Genomic DNA, 23083 nt, shown 5'->3' on the forward strand with positions numbered 1-23083 from the left:
GTAATCCGCCCCAAACTGATAAGCCGTTAATTATAAAATTTTAATCCGTTTACCAACCATTACTCCGATATCAATAAGCCAATTTTGTGATTCGGTTAACGATTATGGTTTGATTTTGAACAATTCTAGTTGGGTGATGTTAGAGGTAGTAGTTAGGTGAAGTGAGAGGTATTGTTAGAGGAAGAAGGGGGAGAGGGCGGGTAAAATGGGATTGGGGAGTGAGGTGGTATGTGGCATGCCACTTCAGTATTATGTCACTCCATGTGAGAGAATGTTGCTAACACGGAGGATCCTAACAGCGGAGGGCTACTTTTGTTCCAGTTTTATGACGGTAGGGACACTAGTGAACCAATAGTATAATGGGAAAAGGGCCAAATATACCCCTCTACTTTTGGATATTGTCTACATTTAACCTCTATTATATTATCCGGCCAAATTTATCCCTATTGTTATACTATCCGGTCAAATTTTATCCCTACCATTAACAAACTTTTAAAAATTACCCCTCAATTCGTCAAGTGACCCAGAATCTCCCAAATTATTTTAATTAAGTCACTTATTCTTCTTATTGAAGGGGAGCATTGGCGTAACTGGTAAAGTTGTTGTCATGTGACCAGGAGGTCACGGGTTCGAGCCGTGAAAACAACCACTTGCAGAAATGCAGGGTAAGGCTGCGTACAATAGACCCTTATGGTCTGGCCCTTCCCCGGACCTCGCGTATAGCGAGAGCTTAGTGCACCAGACTGCCCTTTTTTATTCTTCTTATTGATCCATTATTTTCAAAATAATTGGCATTTACTTGATTTCTTAATTAAAAAAAATAAGAGAAAAAAATATCAAAATAATACAACAGTTAGTAAACAAAATATAGTAAATTGAAGAATCTAAATTAGGTATCTTGTCTAAATTCCAAAAATATTTACAATATCCCAACTTTAATAAATTCGTTGCACCAAAGGTATGGAGACTTTGTAAGTATTAGTGATAAAAGTTGAAGTTCCTTGGAGACTTTACATTATCGGATTTAACTTTGCTTTAATCAAATGTGTGCACATTGTGCACTCTTAAGTTAGTCGATCGAACTCTATACTAACTAGACAATAACAAAATATATTTAAATATATATGTACATACATGATTATCAGCTGCATACAATACACAATTAATAGACCCATTGAATTCGACGGTGTGTATATGGTTAAAAAATAAATAAAATTTTAAACCAATTCCTAACTCATTATCACAAGAAGTGAAGTGAAGTGAGTGCATTAGTAATTAAAAATATCCATGAATAATTTGTATAGTCTAGTTACTTTAGCATTCACATCAACAGTAATTTCTGAAAATAGTAGAGCAAGAACAACAACAAGTGATTTAAATAAAAGAAAATTGCGAGATTTTGGATTGCTTAATAAATCAAGGGGTAATTTTTAAAAGTTTGCTAATGTTAGAGGTAAATTTGGTCGTATAGTATAACGGTAGGGGTAAATTTGGTCGGATAGTATAATAAATGTTAAATGTAGACAATATGCGAAAGCGGAGAGTAAATATTTGTCCTTTTCCCTCGTACTAGTATAATGCATGATCATTTTCGAGTATCATAGGGGTATTTTTGACATAAACGGCAAATAGCAGCTTACTATTACGGTCTCTCTCCAGAAAAGAAGTCAAACCTCTTCTGCTTCCGGTTAGTCCATCACGAATCGGAGCGCAGAGCATAGTGTAGCTAAACTTAACATTGCACTTTGATTCTTCATGGAACTCAAATTTCGACATCGAGATTACAGAGCTGAAGTAGAGATTCACTCCTTCCGCCGGATGCCAGCTCAGACTCATCCTCTCTCCCTTCAATCACCGTCGTGTGATCAGGTTCAATGTTTTTCTCTTTCTCTTTTATATCAATCGCAGGCAATTGATTACTCCACTGTCCACAGCTTGCATTTTAAATCCATGGAAAATGTTGTAATGTATTACTTTGACTGGGCACAAAGTTTAAGAAAGATTGAAATACAAACTTGTAATCTAAAACAAGATAAATATTTATGTAGCTATAAATTATTTCATTAAGGATAAAATGAGAAGTGTAAAGTTAAATTCTTTCTAAACATAGAAATATATCATTCTTTCAAACTAAAGCATAGTGCATCACATAAATTAGACACAAGGAGTAAGTTTTTATGACATTGTGTAACAAAAAATGGAATCAATGGTGAAAATTTTGGCTCGAGGTATGATCAGGTTTCTAAATGAAAGAAAGAAGACATGCTACTAGTACTTGTATCATGGTTAAATACTTAAATGTCCTATGGTTCTGACAGATTAGGAATATTTTTTTAAAATGTGGAGAAAATTTCAATTTTGAAAAGTTTAAGCTAATTAGTGATAGGTAAAGTTTCTTTTTTAAGTGGTTAATTATGGAAGGAAAAGAAGTTATTAAGATGTTAATAAGTTAGAAGTGCATTCAAGTTTTTTGTGTTCGTATGTTTTATGCTTTATTGGGATTTGTGCAATGCAATTTCAGCCGAACAGAAGAAGGAGTTGTAGTTGTTGGACTTGATACTCCCTAGCGGCTTAAGACTTAGGACAAGAAAGTGCACCCACACTCCTTAGTGGTGTTAAGACTTAGGAAAAACGAAGTTCACCCAAGCGTGTGCAGGAATGAAGAACATGAGAGACCACCCTTCTGCCGTAGTTTTGGCGGGCAGGGCTCATACTGTTAAGAACACTGACGTGCGCAAGTTTTTTCGTAAGTGGTGTCAACATTTTAAAAAGTGGACGCATGAACAAATTACTGCAACAACATCATATTAAAAACACAACTGTGATCGTATTATTAAAACACAATTCAAGTACATTACAACAACTCTCTTGGACGAGCTTTCATTTTCTGAAAATGTATCTAAAATAGCTTCTTTCATCGATAGTCAATGACCCACCAAAGTTGAGAGAGATGACGAGGGAGATGAGAAGTTAGTAGAGTAGTATTAGCAAGAGAGCAAACCCAAAATTTGCAAGGAAGAAGATTCTTTTTTCAAATTAGGTTCTAAATTCACTTATGTTATTTTGAAATAATTGTTTTCCTTGAGCTGAAATCTGCATTAATATTTGGGTTATCACAAAGGCCACAAAAGGTTCTTTAGCTTCGAAAAGAAAAGAAGGTTCTTTAGCTTGTCTTAGCTGATCCTTGCCTTGTAGGAGATAAGAGATTCGAATCTTTGTATCTTTATCTTTTACAAATCGAATCGAACTCACAAATTTCAAAATGTTCATCCAAGCAAACTTGAAAGCCCAACCTGAATCAGCGGACTGACGCTCACTTCTTGTGCGATGGTATCATTTTACATAATTTATACAATTTCTTTGCTTGGATACTATATATATAAAATAAAAAATTTCGATGAAACAATATTGGATGATACTGCTTAAGCAAAGGTGCATCGGCCCCCGGGAGGGGCCGGTGCATGTACTCAACGAAATATGTCAGCAAGCTGGTATGCACACCACAGTGTAAAAAGAGAAAAAGAGAAGAAATACTTGAGACAAAAGAAACTACTCCTATAAGAGAAGGGACTTATAAGCTAGTCCAAAGTAGAGTCGAAACCAGCATAGGAAAAGAAAACCAGATGATTGTATAAGATATGTAGCTAAAATTGTACCCACTGTTGGTTGCTTCAGTATGGTAAAAGATTATAATGGTGATAAATATCACCTAGGTTTCATCAGTTGTTCAGTCAGTAACCCTACGCTATGATTTATCCTGGGACATTCAGATGCTTGGCCATTTCCTAATTTTTCGATCAATTGGTCGGGTCTGTAGGTTGATGTTACGGATTATGGCAGGGATGAGTTTTCTGATCCATTAAGGGGGAATAATCGAAAACCAGAGGATTCAGCGAAGGATTTAGGAAGCACAGCTGCTGAAATCACAGCAGAACCATATAGACATATTACTATTAAATATCCAGGCAAGGAATGGACATCTTACAAGAAAGTCTTGATGCAAAAATTTCCTGTCTCCAAAATGATTTCTGTTTCTTCGGTTAGTATGCCTTTTTAATCTTCATACACCTGCTATTGAGCTACATACAAATTGTCCAGGAAGGAGGGGATCTTAGTGGATTCCTAGTTAGTGGTCTTCTTATGAGTTATGGTATAAATTTGTTTTAAAGTTGAGGTATCAAGATTTCTTATTCTATTCAATGGAAAATTCTTTTCTTATGCTGCAGTTGCTATATCTTATAACGAGATTGTGTTTGTGGCCCAATTTTTTTTTTTGAATTTGTTTGGTTTGGGGGGGGGGGGGGGGGCTTTAACAACACTGCAACAAATTGCAAATGGTAGGTGGGTTTCTGTTGACCTTTAAGATTAATATCTTTTCATTGTCTACCTTTTGGGGTCATTCAAAGGTTTTTGCTTAAAAGGAAGACGTAAAAGAGAAGGGAAAAAAAAGAAAGTAGGGTGTCAAAGAAAAAATATTATGAACTTTTAATCAGTGTTTTACGTGTTAAATTTTTAATGTTGTGCTGGGCTTCAGTATAACCTTTTGATTACTCCTTACAGCTGTCAAGCTCAATTATGAAGACAGGCAAGGGTATGATATCCTCTCTGTATTTACTTTATGTGGCGCATTACTTATTTTGAAATGTCCATAATAATTTACATGTTTTGGCAAACAATAATATTCTGCTTTATACAAGGTTTAAAGCATTTTCGTTTAAGCTTATGATATGTTATTTCCATGTAAATCTGACTTTCATACCTAATCCAAAACTAGTTTTAATATTTTTCTACCTGTGCAAATACAATATTAAGTCATTTGACTCCTTAATCTGTGTGGCTCGATCAAAGATTGTCATATAAAATAGGGAAATGAAGTTGATAAATGGACCTTGGGCCTAACTCAACCCCAAAAGCTAGCTTATGAGGTGAGGATTGCCCAAGACCATATATATAAGGAGACCAAGAACCTCAAATCCCACCGATGTGGGACAACTCAACACCCCCCTCACGCGAAGGCCCGCAAACTGGAGCGTGGACAACATAAATGGGGGCCCAACATCGGTAACACTAATTGGGATGGGCCTGACTCTGATACCATGATAAATGGACCTTGGGCCTAACTCAATCCTAAAAGCTAGCTTATGAGGTGAGGATTGCCAAAGACCATATATATAAGGAGACCAAGAGCCTCAAATCCCACCGACGTGGGACAACTCAACAGAAGTGATATGAAAGCTTTTTTTCTTTATTTCCATGGACTTTTAAAGCTCTCTCATCCTTTTATTTCTGAAACAAGTGAGAAAAATGTAAAGAAAATGGGTATCATTTGAACTTGTTTCTTATGTTCGAATAGCTATTTCATTTCCTCGGCAATAATTGGTATGATGATTAAATACTGTAGGCACTGAGAAACCCTCAGCAAATGCACATCTAGAGGAGCTAGATGATCCTCAGAGATTTGCTGAAGAAGGCATTAAATATATCACCCTGCAGGAGTATGTCTCACGCTTAACTGAACTTAAAGATGAAATTAGTCGTGCCTGGCATGCAAACGACCGCATAACCTCCTTTAATTTTTCAATCAAGGTAGTGTAGTTTTTGTTCTAAACTATCTTACATTTGCTTCTTGCTGGATTCTGCACTTACCAATCAAGTGATCATTCTTTTTGGATAAGTACTCCTCAGTTTAGCAATTTTATTTCGTATTCATAGTAAGTTTCAAGCTTGCTAATTAATAATACTGGGCTCGCAGCTTAATCTGGTTGAATTGGGTTATTCCTGATCAAGTGATCATTCTTTTTGGATAAGTACCTCTCTGTTTAACAGTTTTATTTGGTATTTGTTCAATAAGTCAGTTTCAAGTTTGCTATTTAATAATACTTGGCTCATAGCTTAACTGCTGACTTGGGTTATTCCCGAGTACAAACCTATAGCATCTAACAACAATAAAGTCCAAAGTTATTCTATCTCCACATTGATTTGAGGCAAAAATTGCAGACCGTTCCCTTTTCTCTACTGCCAATCCATGACAGCTGATGCTGAAAAGATAAATTCAACTGTTAAGATACAAACACTACTCATCTGATATTCTGATATACCAACATATTTCCAAGAAAGTAAATGGTAAAAAGCATGATTGTATTGCTTTCTTATAATTCATTAACAGGAGAAGTTGCTTCTTGTCCCTGCTCACTGATTCCAACAGTAAACGAATAATAAAGGATCATTAATCAACTGATCAATTGAACCACAGAATATAATAACTTAGACTCTTATAGAACATCAGGTGGCCTGTTGGCATTTTCTACTTTGGATTTTGAGCTTAATGTGCCTTGCCTTCTCTTGTTTAGGTTGCTAAGCTACTGTCGGATACATCTATACTACAATTTTATCCAACGCTATTTGTCCTAGCTACAGAAATACTAGATATGTTAGGGGATATGGTATGGGAACGCATCAGGCAGAAAGCTGAATACACTGAAGATGGGACATTGGTCCATTTACCAGGTATAGCTCTCACATTTACCCTAGTTCTGCTTCCCCGTGACCAACTGGCACTCTAATCTCCAGTAACCAGTGTCCGCTCTTGTCATATACGTTTACTGTGACCCAATTCTAGTTTCGAATGCAGTTAAAAGTTTGTCGTCATCCTCGTTTGGAAGTGAAAGTCTGCCACTGTTAATTGTAACGGCAAACTGTAGAATCCTTAGGCCCATGGTTAGGATAGTAGATATCTTGGCAACGAGATGCAAATCATCTTACTGTTACTGTTAAGCCTGACATTAGCACCTTAAGGATCTCCAATTCTTATTACAACTAATCACAGTCTAAGAGGAACTTGGTGGGATTACTATATGGTGAAGAAATGCTGGGTAAGTCAATCGTCGTGCTGTTAAAATTCCAAATCAGAATTGCGTGGAAAGCATTTCTTATTTTTTCATTTGTACTATTTTATTTTTAAGTTGAAGGAAAAGGTTTTAATGTCTTCAATACACCTAAACTCTAAGATATCTATCCAATTTTTGTTTCTTCTTTGTTTTAAGTATTCTGATATCCTTGATGTAATTTTTCTGGTTTCCTGAGTCTCATATCTTCCTAAAAGACACGCTTGATCTATGGCAGATAACTTTCGAGCAACTGAAATCTGTGCTGAAGCCAAAGAAACCTGCTACAACTGGTTCTTCAAAGTTGGTTCCATCCGCGAGCTATTGCCACGCATGTGAAGTCCCCAGTTCTCAATTGCTGTCCTGTGTCTTTGAAGTTCTTGATTCTACTTCATTATTTTATCTTTAGGCGTCTGTTATTCAAAAAACATGATGTCCTTAACTGAGATGCTGGAATGGATTAGGAAGCATTAGAGAATTTTTGAAAATTTGACACATTTAAGGAATGATTTTTGGATGTTCGTTCCGTCTTAAAGTGATAATCTTGGTACACTAGAGATAAATTGGTAGCATCTCCGTACAAGCTGGACATTTATCACTGTATTGCTGGCATGGTAAATTTTGAGTTATCTGGGACCTACATTGCCATCTGGTTTGTCTATCCAACTGCTTTCATCATAATTATAAAAGTTAAGCAGATTTCCTCCTCCCCCCTCTTGACTGGGGATGATTTAAAGTTTTCAATGATAATTCCGCCTCTGGAATTCGTTGTTTCGTGCTCATGTTTCTTATCAGCTGAGCGGCTTTTGGAAGCTGCTAAGAATTGAAAATCGTTAATATGACAAGAGCACATTGTAAATACGAGAAGTGTTTAGAATCCCTATAATTGTATAATTAGGAATATAAAATTTCTTCCTTTATTGCATTATACTTGTAAAGACTATTTAAACCCAACCTGTTTGAGGAATGACCAAGCAATGCAATCACCGAATCTCTTCTTCTCTTTTCCTTACAGAAGCAAAGTGTCTGTAACCTATGTATGATATTATTTTTGAGAAGGATTAACCTATGTAAGATATTATTGCAGGGAAAAACCCAAAATCATCTTTTTCATTTCTTTTTTTCTTTTTAAACTTAAAAGATTGTGCATGAGTTTATGTTTCTGTCAGTCTTGACGTTGAAAAATACTGTTCTGCGCAGATACTTGGAGCTAGCCATATTCCATTGCTGGCGTTTCCTTTTGCAAAAACCTGCTGATAATCTTCCACGACTAGTTATGATGGCGAGAGGCATTGCAGATCCATTAGTTTCGTTTTATTGCCGCTTATATTTGGCCCACTGTGCACAAAAGTTACCTCAACGGGATATAGGTAACATTATATGCACTTTACTTGTTTAGTCATGAAGGTTAGATATACTATCAATGCAGATAGGTATTTGTATATATATATTTGCTAATAAAATCTGTGGCAAATTTGACTCAGTAAGCTGTAGCTTCTAGTGGTCATGCGAACTACAACTTTGAAAAATTGATAGATCAATATAGTAGTTGGCTAGAGTAAAAAACACTAGGTGATTTTTTTCATCTGCCTAAGCCTGGGTAGGTAGAGTAAAGTTGCCTAGCACCGATACCGATAAAAGGTAGCAGGTACCCGGGGGAATAGTCGAGGTGTCTAGAACACTACCTTCATAAAAATAATACAAAAGTTAAATAAGGGATTAATGCAAGCTCGTAGAGGTTGAAAGAAAATGAAAAGTAGTGTACCAGAGTAACTGTTAGGCATTGATTCGTAGGGAGTTGTATTGGTTGTGTAGTGAATGTTGTAGTAGTCCTTGGGGTTTTGTCTCTTGTTTGGATCTTTATTAGTTGCAGATACTTTTAAAATTGTCTCCTTGTTGTATTAAGACCTTATTTATATACTTTGTTCCATTTTAAAATGGTTCTTTCTTAGCTAGGATATAAAGTCTCACTTAGGATTAAGTTTTAAAATTTAATCTCTGTATTATAAACCTTGATATATGGGAGAAAAGAAAATAAAGAATTCGGGAATTGAAGCTTGATTATTCCCTTAAAGAAATGGTATTAAAGCAATAACTTTGATATGGCGCTTAGAGAGAGAATCTCTCTAGAAGCAAAGAAGTTCAAAACTAGTCAAATAAAGACATCTTGGCTTGGCTAACATTGACTTTCAATGGGGAGTGCAGTCAAATATTAGCTGAGAATGAACCAATTTTCACGCTATCTCCGTTAACATGTAGTTGAAAGGAAGGAGTTTCTTGTGATTTGTCTGATTGGAAGATTTGAAAAATGGGCGGACTCGTCGGACTTGATAGCTTCACTGGAGCCATAGGCGATATTGATGCGGTTGAAAGTTTCGGCAATGATTGAATCCATATTCCTTTTTCACTTTGCTTGTGAAGAGGAAGTACTAAGAGTTTTGGGTGAGGGATAAGATGGATGGAGAAACTAATTACTATTAGAGATAATTGGAGACTACTCGTTGTGAAATTCAATGCAGAAGGAAGGATATACTGGTCATGAATGTCGCGGGGTTGCTTACTCATCTTTGTTGGAATGCTTTGTTTAGAAAGGGAGGAGATGTTTGTGTGGACATCATTGATGTGGAGTGCAATCTGTTTGTGTGGACATCATTGATGTGGAGTGCAATTTGTTTGTGTGGACATCATTGATGTGGAGTGCAATCTAGTAGACCTAGCTAAGGCCAATTTATATGCATAAAAAGGGGAAAATGTGATGATTTCCATGTGATGGAGAGTGGTGACTTAAGTTTCAGGTTTGGTTATCACAAGTTTTTAGCTCTGAAATTGTGGACAAGATTAGAAAGGGAGGGGAAGGAGGAGAGAAGAACCAAAGGGTGATGGGGGGATATGACAAAAAAAAGTAAGTTTGGAATGGGCGAGGAGCTAGTAGTTGGGAAAAATAGGGGCTTAGCCAGAAACAACTAAATTGGGAGGGTTGGTCAATGGGTGTTTTTAAAATAAAAGTTAGTTGACGAAGATGAATGGGGCAAAAGGACAAATTTACCTTAGATTAGTGAATCGGTTTGGACGTAAAACTTGAACCAATTTAGTACTCAACACAGTTCCCTCTGGTCTAAATGAAGTTGAATCATCCTTAATTGTCGAAATAATTAAAAATCACTTTTTCTTCGATTCGACCTTGTTTAGATCGGAGAGAACCATGTTGAGATCTTCAGAGGAATATGGAAATGTCTTATGTCCTCGCCGAAAATACTATATCCTCTTCTTTTCATCAACTTGCGGTGATCAGATTTGTTTTTGCAATCTCGCTAGCGTTAGAGATGCCCCAATCTAGCGGGGGTATATTATAATAAATTCAATTTTTTTTAGATAAAACGAAAAAATCGGAGGATTTTGTAGGAAAAAGAGACCCTCCATATAGGATGCTACCTTTAGCTCTTATGTGGTAGGTCGTAAGGAAAGATATAGAAGGGCATTTGATGGGGTTGAGAATCTTGAGGAATAGCTTCTTGTCTGTAATTTCTTTTTGGTGCACCATTGAGTTTCCGGTTTGTATGGATGATTGTATGACTTTTTTAGAGAACCACATTTTATTATAGGCTTACTACTTTTGGTATACTGCTTTGTGTAAGGGGATTTTCCCCGTATCAATAAAACCATTTACTTCATCAAAAGAATAATTAATTTCAGCATCCTACATACAATACTGTTGATTTTAATCCAGCTCCTCAAGGTTGAGATCCAATGAACCGTCTCTTTTGAAGTGCGTGACTTTACCTATGAAATGATAATCCGCCACTTCACATTGCTTCATTATTGTAGCTGACAAAGCGATGGCTTTTAATGACACTGGTTAAAATTGAGAGAGTAGATAAAGATGGTTCATAGAAGGAGGGAGGAGTTTGTCAAAATAGACAAGGGAGAAGTGCTTAATTTTGCAAAATTTGTTTGAGTGACTTCGTGGGAGGAGGACAGAGTTATTAAAGTTCTAATTGATAGTGAGCATGAGTCAAAAAGGGTTAGCTACGAGAGTAAGGTTCGTAGAGGGGAAAGACAAAGGGGATCAAGGGAGGAGCATGAGGTTGGGATAGCATTGTAGTGTATCAAAGGAGGTTTGGAGGAGTATGGGTGATTTGTTGGATCAAGGGAGGGAAGGAGAAGTTGTCGATGGAGGTTGAGATTCTCTCATGGAATGTGGGTGGATGAATGTCCTAATTAAGAGGGGCATCATCAAGGTGAGAGTTATAAGAGAGGAGTGGGGACATCTGTTGCGTGTTCAAGAAACGAAAAATGAATGTCTTAATGGACTAAATTGTGACAAGTGTGGGCATGGGAATGGAAGGTGTGAAGTATGATTGGGTTGTGATAAGGGGGAGGCGGGTGGCATTCTATTGTTTTAAGATGGACAAAAAAATGGAGGTAATGAAGGTGAGAAAGAGGGAGTTCATAGTTGCAACTCGGATTAGAAACGAAGGGAGTGGTGAAGAATGAGGTTTTGGGGGAGTGCACTGATCGGTGGGAAGGGCACAAGGAAGAGTTTTGGGAGGAGATGACCACCTCAATGACGAAATAGGATGTCCCTAAGTTTAAGAGGGTCTTCTAACATGATGTCATAGATGTAGGAAAGACTGAGATGTAGAACGGTGTCTAAGCCAATTGGGGAGTTTTGGAGTTTACTAGTAATCATTTTTGGTGTCTAAGCCAATGGGGAGTTTTGGAGTTTACTAGTAATCGATCTCTTATTGATCTTCCTTTTCCAGGAACAAGTTTCACATGAACCAAGGCAGAGGATTCTACTTCAAAATACGTTGAACAAATTCTTGGTGTCCACCGTGTGCCAGATATATTGCAAGTTCCACAGTTAGGTTGACTTCAAATTATTCTCGTATCATGCAAGATGGTTGCAGAGGAAGGAGTATATGCTTTTTTCGATTCAAGGGCATATGGCTTAAGATAATTGATGTACACACTTTCTTTCCGGCTTGCAAGGAAGTTGAAGATACTAAAAGGGGACATAAGGGAGCAAGAAGATTTTCGGGAGGGTAAATGTGAAGTTAAGGGAGTTGATGCGGAGAGAGTCGAGAGGTTTAGAGAGTCAGAAGAGAGGGGGAGAATGAGGAATGATGAGGTAAAAAGGGAGGTAGCTACATTGTCAATAGTGCAAAAGACTAGTTGGAGGAATACTAAATTCTTTCACCGGGTGGTTGTAACAAATAAAAGAAGGAATTTTATAGAATCTTTAAACGAGAACGAGGTAGTGTTCGAGGGAGAGGAGGAAGTAAAAGGGGGCATTACAAATAATAGCATAGCAAGGATGTGAGTTGGAGACATAAGTTGGGAGGAATAGTGTTTAACAAAATAAGAGATGAAATGGGGTAGTGGCTGGAGAAAGTTATAGTAGAAGAGATGGTGAAGGAGGCGGTAGAAAGTTGTAGAAGAGACGAGGCATCGGGATAAAAACAAAATGATGAAAGATAAAACAACATAGAGAACAATTCAATGGAGGAAAGCTTTGATCCAAAGCTTCAATGAAGAAGAAAGGATGAAATGAAAACCCGTTTTGCAGAAGGGGAAGCACCGGTTCGTTAGTCAAATCTTTTGTGACAAATTTTGGTAGATGCCGATTATTTGAAATTATATGGGGAGAAGAGGTGACCCAGATAGGTTGCTCGGTGTGCGAAAGGTTGCTGAAGACGACATTACACGCCGCTACGTGTGTTGGCGAACACCGGAGCTGATGTGGTGCATGTGAATCACACATGCATTTTCTCGTTGCGGGTCTTCTTCCTCATAGGTTACTGGTAGTTGGGCCTTCTTCAAGACTAGAAAGTGAGGATCAGATGTCAACTGCTAATGGAAAATTGAAGAAATCAAATTTGTTCTTTGCCGGCTTCTTTTTTCAATTATGCTGTTTAATTTTTTCCCCCCCTTTTAAGACAGAAAAAAGGGTTTCGAGAAGGGACTACCATCTTGGCTCTGATGTCAGAGGTGGATCTAGGATTTAAACTCTATGGGTTCAACATTTAAGGTTCTTAGATTGAACCTATTATATTTTTAAAGTTATGGGTTCAGAACCACTATGCGTTGCTATTTTAGTAAACTTTTACCCTAAACTTATACTCCACGTGGAAAGTACTAGTTCAGTTGAACCCGGTACTATAACACTACATACGTCTCTGTCTGATGTCATGTTGAATGAGATTGGAAAATGTGATCTTTTTGTTCTTTTCATAAGTGTACGGGAAAATGTGATCTTGGCTCTTGCCACTCAAAGAATTCTACCTTTTGCTGAAATATATGCAATTTTGGGACCGCTTTTGGACACACCAAAATCACCATTCGATATCTTTGTTGCTGTTGTTTTATTTGAGTAAACTAAATGTCAGAAAATGCAGGTCCAGTTAATGTAGTGTGGAGTTGACTGCTCAGCACTTTGTCTGATCACAGTCTAAACTCTTTTCCTAACATTTGTTTTGGGCATCAAACAAAATACTCTTCTAGTTACCACCCCGTCCCTTCTTTCCTTCTTTTGGTTCACCGTGGGAACTTAGGAGCTTCCAGGTCTTGCTAGCATTCCAGATATTTGAGTTGTAAGCTTGAACTTTATATGTTGGCAAAAAGTATTACATCTGTGGTGATCTGATCTGATATGCTGTCAGTTTTATTGTATTTTCTTGAATAATTCATTTGTTTTTTTCTCACAGGACATCTGATAATTTCTATGAATGACATGAACACTCTTCTGATGAATGGTGCACATATTGCATCTGTGGAGAAAACATCTGGAGTTTTATCAGGAAATCGAAGTTCAAAATTGGGCCTGATGGAACCAGCTATTGAATATGTTATGAAATGCTTGTTCAGGGAGTCATGTGAGGTTGGTAATTAATAGCCATTCTTTCTTGTTTTCTGGGTTTGCTTCCGGCAAGGTGTGCTGTGCCTTGGTGTTTTATCACATTCAGACAGACGTATTTATAATTTAAACTGGGCTCTGAGTTTTGGAATAAGTAGTTATGCTTCCCCTTTTTTTTTTTACTTTATTTTAGTGACATCACTAATAGACATTAACTCTCTTTTAAGATGTGAAAGGGTGTTAAGATAATCTCTAGAAACCGAAAACAAAACACATAACGCACTATGAGGATGGTTTCAGGAAGTTGAGCAATGGGATCGGAACCTGAGGTAGGTTATCTATGGGAGGGAAGGTCTTGGTACAACAGGAGTGGATAGGAAAAGAGGGAAATGAGGTGCTGTTTGAGGAGATAAGGTGTGGGAAGGAAAGGGAAGAAGAAGTAGAGAGGAAATTCAGAAAATGTAGGGACGGGAAAGAATGAGGATAGTGAAGTAGGTGAAGGGTTTGGGTAGTAGAGGTAGGGTGAAAAAATAGAGGAGAGGGAAAAAGAAACATGTAGGTTGAGAAAGGGTGGAGGGAATAGGGTAGGGTGCAGTCAAAGTCGAGGGAGCTGGCCGTAATAGAGTGGGGTAAGAGAGATAGGGGCATTCAGAACCGAGGGAGGTGGCTAAGAAAGGGTGGGTAACAGGGGAAGTGGGCAGGGGGCATTTATTTTAAGGGCCGTTGTAGTGGGTTCATTTTCCATTTTATTTGAACTACTTTGAGATTGATCAAAAGGCAAAAATTTCCACCAAAAAGAGTTGTAATTTTCATTTTCTTAAACATACTGGGATAAGGGTAGGGTTCGTTTTTGGTTGGAGCCTGCCCTGAGCAGTTGATCTTTGTTGATCATCAGTAAAAACACATGCTGTTTCAAACCACAGGGAGCACAGGTGAAGCAACCTACCTAATACTGAGCAAGAAGATGGTTTTCTGCCTGGATTTTGTGGTGGAGTCTCTTGGTCCTATACCAAATGTCTATTGCAACAGTGGCCCTAATATGCTCTCCAGAAACAGAGAGAGAACAGCAAATTAAGCCACCTAATGGGAGTTGAAAAGAAGACTAAAAATTGAAGAAATAAAGACTTGTTGGGGACACGTCATATGAGAGCTCAAGAAAATGGATTAATGATTTGAGAAAAATGGGTAGACGGTATCTTAACAGCAAAGTAGACTATTCCCCAAAATACATGATATAGGTATCCTGATCTACTAAAGTGCACTAGTATCCTCAACTGATGTGACTGGTAGATGTTTAATGCTGGAACTACTCATGAGAAGAAGGCATTGAGTTCCATCAAAAGCAGAAAATTACAAGGGAGTTTGGCCCGGTTAGTTTTCCCCTAATTGAAAGAATCTATGCTCTTCTTAGACAGTGTTGTCAAAGGCAAAAAGCTCTAATGGAGCATGCATCGTAATCGTACCGTTATAAAACAGTCCATTGGAAGTGGAGCAACCTCTACTGCCCATTCGCCATCCTTCATGAGTCCGGTTTTCTGTGCTACCTTATTCTTAGATCCAGTGAATTCATTGGTATTGGTTTCAGAGTCCACTGGCTAAATGCGCTTCAGGTCTATTAGGGCTTTAAGCGCAAAGCACAATTTAAGTGTGGGCTTTAGTAAAAAAGGCACAATGAATGAAAAATATAAAAATATATATGCAATTCAAGAAAAAAGTAACAAATTCATTCATAATGTTTCCTTAACAACTAATACACTTATTTGTCAATTATATTTGTTGTTTAGTACCGCTCGATTCAAGATAGAACTCATGGGCAGTGAATGTGAACGCCTTAGTGCCTTGCCTACACTGAAGCACAGCTTAAGTGAGGCAAAGCGCCCTCCCCGAGCTTTTGTGAGCTTCCAGGCTTAATGTTACGCGGCGCCTTCCTGAAGGTCCTTGGAAGGGCGACGTAAGGCTAAGCAACCGATGTCAGTGCGGTTGCTATGCGCCAACTGAGGTCCCCTCCGTACGCTAGACTAGATTGTCAGTGCCGTACGGGAAAACCAATGTCGTGAGCAATTGATGTTGAAAGCTAATGATTGTATTGATGATGATGAAAGCTATTACAAGATGCTATGCGGTGTCGGGGGGGAGAGACACCAATGCTTGAATGTTTGAATGCTTTGGTCCCCCTTAATAATGCTTAAAAAAATAAACCAAAGTTACATGAGTTGACCTAAGAAAGCTGTAGAAGCACACTGAAAATGAATGAAGTAAAACTACTCTATAATTACAATGAAAAGGACTTAGTCTTCTACAAGGTGGAAGCAAGTCCGATGGCAGCAACTTTGTCTTGAGCATCAGGGTCTGCGCGCGCATTGTTGTTGGCGCGCGCGACACTATTTGGATCTGCCAGCGGCTAGGCGCTGGTGCTTGGCATTGGATCTGCACGCGGGGCACTGTCTGTGCGTGCGGCGCTATTGGCAACATGATGGTTTGTGCGCGCGGCATTGTCGGTGCGCGTGGCACTGATGACATTCGCCAGCCGCTGGCACTGATTATCGGTGGGGCGACAGAGGCGCATGCGCGCTTGTCACTTGGCGCTGCCGAGACCACGGGGCCGATCGTGGCGCTAGGCGTTGGGAGGCTTGCCGGGACGCGTCCAAGGGGTCATGGGTCGATGATGGAAAGCAGCCCATGACATTAAGCGCGCGTTAAATGAGCCTTTGATAACACTGTTCTTAAAAAGTTATAAGGTGCTCTATTCCTTTTCAAGATGGATCGGGGTTGAGAAATATGGCCTATCTTTTGGAATCAGAATGTGCCAATAAATAATTTCATTGTAATACACATGTTTCTGTCTCTGTCAATTAGTACTAGTTGAAATGAAGAAAAAAAATTGTCTGATGAGGATAAAAGAAAACAAAAAAACGTTCCCCTGCCGGGAATGAAATTGTGCTCCATGTCCCTTATTAGTTATTACCAACTTTTACTCATTAATCGCTATACCTCAATACAAGAGAAGGGCTAAACAACTTTATCCGAAAAAGAGGATGAGAGCTAGACAACATATTAAATTAAAGCTGAGCTATTGGTCAACTTAGGCTGCTTTCTACTCTCTTCTGGACAGAAAGTGATCTTTTTTTCTTATGGAAGGGTAGGATCTGAGCAGAAAGTAATCTTTAATCTACTAGCACACATCTAGTGACCAATTAATTTTTTGTCGGAATAAGTACATGCGCAACAAGATAAATCCCTGTCTTTGCGCCACCTTCGTCTTGCCCTTGATTTTGACTCTAAATCTCGAGTAAGAAATAACTAAATGTTGCTAGATTAGAGCGGAATCTGTTCTTTCTTTTGTTCACATTACTAGCTGTTATAAGAAAGGCATATATACTTTGTAATAACAACCTATTGACTTGTAATGCATATGTGAAACAGTTGCAAGTTGGAGAGATATTGATGGGGCTTGGACTTGGGAGGAACCAATCAGAGTTGTTTGGAAACGCATCATGCATCTCGCTTGTTCTTCACCATTTATTAAAGGAACTTCCTATAGAAATAATTTTTTCTAATGCCTTGGACATTCTTCATCTCATTGAATGTAGCTATGATTACTCCTTTGATCAGGTATTTTACTCTGGGATTCATGTGTTGCTGCTTCGTGAAGCTTTTAGTTCCGTTTATGCCTAACATCATTTCTGTTCAATATGCAGTGTTTGAATTTTAAGTTACTTGGACTCAGACTATGTGAAAACATATCTCAAGTGAATGAAGTCAATTTGGTAATGAAGAAGGTTATTCAGGTATGCAGTGTCTCTTCTTCAAGTACTATGTTTCTTTGAGGGTTGGGATGGGGGCGTCTCTTTCTGTCTCTTTTGTTAGTAATTATCTTTGTGAAGTCTAAGATAAACAATGAGATGAAATGAGGGAATGCATGAAGACTAATGTTTTTTCTCCTAAAACCTTTTATGGTCACACTTACAATGTACATAGCTGTATCCATCAGAGGTGGGATAGTAACTCTATACTACATCAAGTATAATTATTTACACTTAACTGTATTTTACCCTCCCCTTCTAATTGGTGCATACAAGCCGTATGTACCAAACTTGTTAACATATGCAACTAGTTTGAGGACCGGCAAGGTACTTGGTATATTTCTGCAAGTTGAGTAATATGACTTTATGAACTCAGTGGAATGTCTTTTAAGAGTATCTTTTATCTGACGAAGTGACAGTTGATTTCTACGTACTTGCTCTAATGAAATACTAAATTTGATGTAATGTGAAGTGTGGTCTAATCTTTTTGCACAAGCTTTTTGACCGGTAAATTTGTAATTATCGCACACAACTTCCATTTGACCAATATTCAAGCTTCAATTCTTGATTAGTTATTTGATCAATAAAGTTTGCAAATTGCCACTACCATGGTTCTATATTCTGCTTTTGCACTGAGTCTTGCAATCATGTTTGTTCGTGCTCTTCCATGAAACCGAATTTCCTCCAATTAGAATGTAATATCCAGAAGTAGAAGTAGAGGGTCTTTCAGAGGGTGACTTTGCCCAATCTGGGTCTATATACCCAACAATCTGCTCGTGTCCTTGATTCTTGTGGAGTAATATTTTTGTTAGAGAAGATATTATTAACCTTGTGATGCGGACCGTTGCGTCTCAATGAGAATCTCATAGAGGGTTCAATAACTAATTTACAGCAATCACCTGAAAGATAATACCAGGTCGAGTCATTGTGAGATAGTTTAACTTCAGAACCAACCTTATATATCTCTTTGGATTACCAAGAGACTCCCTGACATGGTAGAAATCTAATATTTGGACTAGAGGGTGTCAGAAAGCCTACAATCTGTACTTCTAAAAATGTCCAGCATACTTTATAATATAAAAAGTGCTTATATTATAATATAACAATGTTTGATCTTGGATGCGATACCTCAGTGCTTAGGAATATCGCAATACATATATGGTCGGTTCGTAAGTGCAAAAAATATGTTGGTTTAACACAATTCCATCCAGGTCACTACCCATGCTAACTATGTTATCAACACTAATTATCAAGGAGATATATGAAATATATAAATGTGGAACATAGTGTGGATAGTACATCAAATGATTAGCTTTAAGCCTAAGCGAAACTTCTAACTAATTATGCTGAACTTACCAAACCTTATCCCATGAGACTATTTTAAACCGTATGAAGACCACTGGACACTCTCTAAGCAACAAAATACCTGTGATTACTTTATATATACTTCAAGATTACGAAGAATGTATTCTCATTCTCGAACTGATGAAGAAGCCAATGATGAACGTCAACTAAGAAGAGAAAGAGATGGATATAAGCAATATTAGCCGCATGAGAGAATGTATCACTGTAGTTGTGTCCGAATATCTATGTGTATAGTGTTTGCGACAAAACATGCTCTAAGTTGATCAATTTGACCATCCATAGCAACCTTCATCGTGTACATTCATCGATAACTAAGGAAAGATTCCTGGAGGCAGAACAATAAATTATTCTATCCTATGGTGTAAAGTAAGCATATCCTCATTATAGCCTATCACGAGCTTACAAAGGAAGAGATTTTCCTGCAGAGGAGAATAAAGATGGAGGATGAGGACGACATGGAAACATAATGGTTTGATGATGAACAATGATATGTCATGGAGACATAAAGAGATGAGGATTACGAGTAAATCAAATATCTTCCTAAATGATCTGCCATGGACTGTGTAGGAGACAAGTTTGTAGCAGGTTAAGAGCGAATCTCGCATGATGCTGGCATTGATGATAAGTCAGGAGCAATGGTGTCGTGGGAGGAGACAAAGAAGTACCGATAGAATCTCAAGTGATGGCATGGATAAAATCACAGATATGTCGGCCCTGGGGTTTTAGCTTAAGGGAAAATGTAGTACATCACGGGATGCATGGTACGCGTACACCACATATTTGAATCTTCGTGGTGAACCAGCTCAGGTACTTAAGTAGAGAAGAGTAGAAGGACATGTTATCCACCGAGTTACAAAAGTTGGAAACAATCGATTTATCGGTTATCAAAAGGAAAAAACACATAGATGTCAAGATGGTAAAAAAGAGGTACTTCCTCGTCCCAATTTATGTGACGATGTTTGACTCGGCACGGAACTTTAGAAAGGAAGACTTCTGAAGCTTGTGGTCTAAAACAAGCCATAGATATTTGTGTGGTTATAAATCATCCCATTAGGGATAAAGTAGGAAGTTTAAAGTTAAATTGTTTTTAAATAAAGAAGTATGCCATTCTTTTTGAAACAGGCTAAAAAGGAAAGTATGACATATAAATTGAGACAAAGGGAGTATAAAATAAGGTTGGGTTTCAAAGAAGGTGAAATTGCTTGACATAAAGTATTGAAGGAAGTCGGATGAGTAGCAATGATATGTCGCCCAAGGATTAGGCAATGAAGAAAACAAGTGCTCTCAAAGACACGAGGAAGCAACAAAGATCATAGGAATAAATCAGTGTGTAAAACTTGATCTGGATAGCGGAGAAAGCATACTATTAATCAAATAACTTGTTGTGAGAATTGTATCCCCCAAAATTTAGTGAAACATGTGATTGTTTGATTAGATTGCGAGCGGTCTCGATGAAATGTTCTATTCTTCTTCTCAGTTACTGCAATTTATTAAGAGGTATGCAGGACCTCTGATGAAAAATCATAGGAGAGCGCATAAAATGCTAAAACCGACAAAATGAACATTTTTGTATTATCCTCGTGAAATGTGCATGGAACCTCAAACTAATTTCCAACATTAGTATAAAATGTCTAAAGTTTGAAAAATAACTTAAAACAATCTTTTATTCAGAATTTTCAAGTACATTTTGAATAATCATCGATGGAACTAATAATGCAATGGAAATTCCAAAGTGAAACTGATGTGACGGGGACTCCAAACATCCGAATGAAGCTATGTTTCTAGAATCTTCCAAAAATGCCGCCACACCAGTGTCGGATCCTCCAAAAGTGAATAACTTTTAGAGGATCCGACACATTCCCCAGCATTTTTGAAGGATGCGAGCAACATAGGAATGAATTAAAGATAAAAGTAACCTTGCCTAATTATTAGGACGACGAAGCCACGAGGTAGGGACAAACAGATATGTTTACTAAGTTGTTACTACTCACATTTTAGATAGAAAGGTGAGATAAACCATATATAATATTTTCTGAAAGTTAGATAAACTTTTTGAGAACCTAATCTTGTAATGGTTGTTGTTGTCATGAGGACTTTTTGGAATTAAAATGGGTTGAGTCGAAAGTGCAGTCGACTACCCCAAGAAGCGAAAAGTTGGTCAAAAGCCGGGATGTTGAAAAAGCTAGCTCCGTCACTTGAACTTGATAGGAGAGTCTCAGTCTAGTTTTCCTATGATCGAAGCTGCTCCGGAACCTTGATTGGTAGACTAGGAGGGTTTACTCAACTACGAAGGACAGAAAAAGCTCATGAAAAGTTGTAAACACCTGCTATCTTTCTTTGGAGTTTGAGAGCGTGTCAACCTTCCGATTCCGGCTGCAACTTCTTGTGTTGTGCTTGTAGAGTGTTCCAATACTTATGGAGTTGTGGTGGTGCTTGTTTATGCACACGTTCTCAGTAGACAAAAGTTTCCTGGATGGTATTCAGATATTGCACAATGACAATGCTTTCTTCTCCTGGCGTTGCTGGTAATTGTAGGAGTAATTTGTCACGGAAGCTATACTATGTGAGGATTAAGATAAACAAGAAGCACCCAAGGGTGTGACTTAGCTATTAGTGCACTGAAATGAAGATCGTGGGAAAACAAGTTTTAAATCCTAGCAAAGGCTAAAAAATTGTAAGATTTCTTTCCATCTGCCTATGAGCTTGGTAGCAGAGTTAACCGATACCTGCACTCGATGAAATAGTTGAAGTTCATGCGAATTGGATCGGACACCACCGTTATTCAGAAAGTAAATAAAAGGATAATCAAGGAGTAGAGATTGAGAGAATGTGCGGAGACTAATATCTGTGCTTGAAGGACTATAGTCACACTGACAATTTACGTAGCTATATTTACCAGACATGGATATTGACTCTATACTACCTCAAGTATAGCTTTTCACAATCTTATCTCTTTCACAACGCCTCTCCAATGTTCAATGTATAAACACTTGATTTCTAATTTTTATTTTGCTATCTGGGTTCATCTTTCTTCATGTTAATCTCAAATAATTCCCTATCCTTTCGCAGCCCTGGTTCTCTACTATATGGCTCTTCACAGAGTTTTAATTATTTCAGGTTGTTTCTCGGTTTAATAGCCTTGATGAGTACCTCAATGTTGTAGACGCTCATATAGATATTGCTCTCCAGAAACACATGGTAAGTTGAGAGATTTCTGGTGAATGGTTTATTTATATCTAGCACTGTTCCATAGATATTTTACTCTTCTGCAGCTATGGTGCAAAGCATGATGTCATCTGCTATTGACCGTGCAACCTGTTGTCTCGATCTTTTCATTGAGCATATGCTGGTTCAAAATGAACACATGATGGTCCTTTTGCTTCTTCACTCATTGTTGCTAGTTTCAGTTTTTTATACTGTACATTCCAAAGTTAGTACATAATTCCTTTTATTCTTGTATAACTCAGTTTGGCTAAATTAATTCATTTTTAGGGTGTAGGAAATTCCAAGAAACATATTAGACAATGAAGGATCAAGAAATTTCTTTTCAAGCCCCAACTCAATTTGTCTTCAAATGGTCACTAACCCAATCAGTGGTGAAGTTTGTTCTAGCTTCTTGATTTATGTGAGGAGCGCATGACATTCACCCCTCCACGTTTCGCTGATACCCATCTCTTTTTCTTCCACTCCCCAGTTTTTTTACCTTGCAATAGCAACCGGTGCTCATAATAGTAATACTGCGAGGGTGAAATTGTTTAGGTGGGTTAAGTTTTATGTTTCTAGTATATTCGTCTTCGCTCTCTTATTTGGATGTGTTTGGTATGGTGGAAATGGTTTATGAGAAAAATGTTTACAGTTACTATATGTTACTTATTTTTATATCCAACCAAACGCTGGGGAATGAAAAATGATTTACCAGGGTAAAACATTTTCAACAAAAAACACCTCTCCATGGAAACATTTTCCGTCATATCCAATGCATCCTTTGTTTATGTTGCGTGTTTTCTTGTAATTTTCATCTTACAATTTGTTGATGTGTGCTCATCTCTAATACACCTCACATTCCATACGTCTTCTTTTAACTTTATGAACCTATCTCTTCGCTTGTAACTAAGGAGTCCAATCATGATATCTTTTGGTCTTTTTTTGGTTTTCTTCACTACTTTGAAGCATCG

The 23083-nt window shown here is 37.8% G+C and overlaps 1 protein-coding gene across 4 annotated transcripts in view; it reads left to right on the forward strand.

Moving 5' to 3' along the window:
- The first annotated feature begins 1641 nt into the window (after positions 1-1641).
- LOC104095324 (uncharacterized) overlaps positions 1642-23083 on the forward strand; it is a 58578-nt gene continuing 37136 nt past the window's right edge. The window contains exons 1-11 of one of the 4 annotated variants that reach the window (XM_070177253.1): positions 1642-1869; positions 3818-4039; positions 4561-4591; positions 5402-5586; positions 6351-6507; positions 7123-7219; positions 8085-8254; positions 13592-13764; positions 17164-17352; positions 17439-17528; positions 22026-22106. In XM_070177253.1, coding sequence (XP_070033354.1) covers positions 1756-1869; positions 3818-4039; positions 4561-4591; positions 5402-5586; positions 6351-6507; positions 7123-7219; positions 8085-8254; positions 13592-13764; positions 17164-17352; positions 17439-17528; positions 22026-22106 — 1509 coding nt within the window. In that variant the 5' untranslated portion in view covers positions 1642-1755. The remainder of the gene's footprint in view (positions 1870-3817; positions 4040-4560; positions 4592-5401; positions 5587-6350; positions 6508-7122; positions 7220-8084; positions 8255-13591; positions 13765-17163; positions 17353-17438; positions 17529-22025; positions 22107-23083) is intronic. The other 3 variants (XM_070177255.1, XM_070177256.1, XM_070177254.1) reach the window with 3 other exon arrangements.

The sequence above is a fragment of the Nicotiana tomentosiformis genome, chromosome 6, assembly GCF_000390325.3.
Source record: "Nicotiana tomentosiformis chromosome 6, ASM39032v3, whole genome shotgun sequence".
NCBI classification, from domain to species: domain Eukaryota; kingdom Viridiplantae; phylum Streptophyta; class Magnoliopsida; order Solanales; family Solanaceae; genus Nicotiana; species Nicotiana tomentosiformis.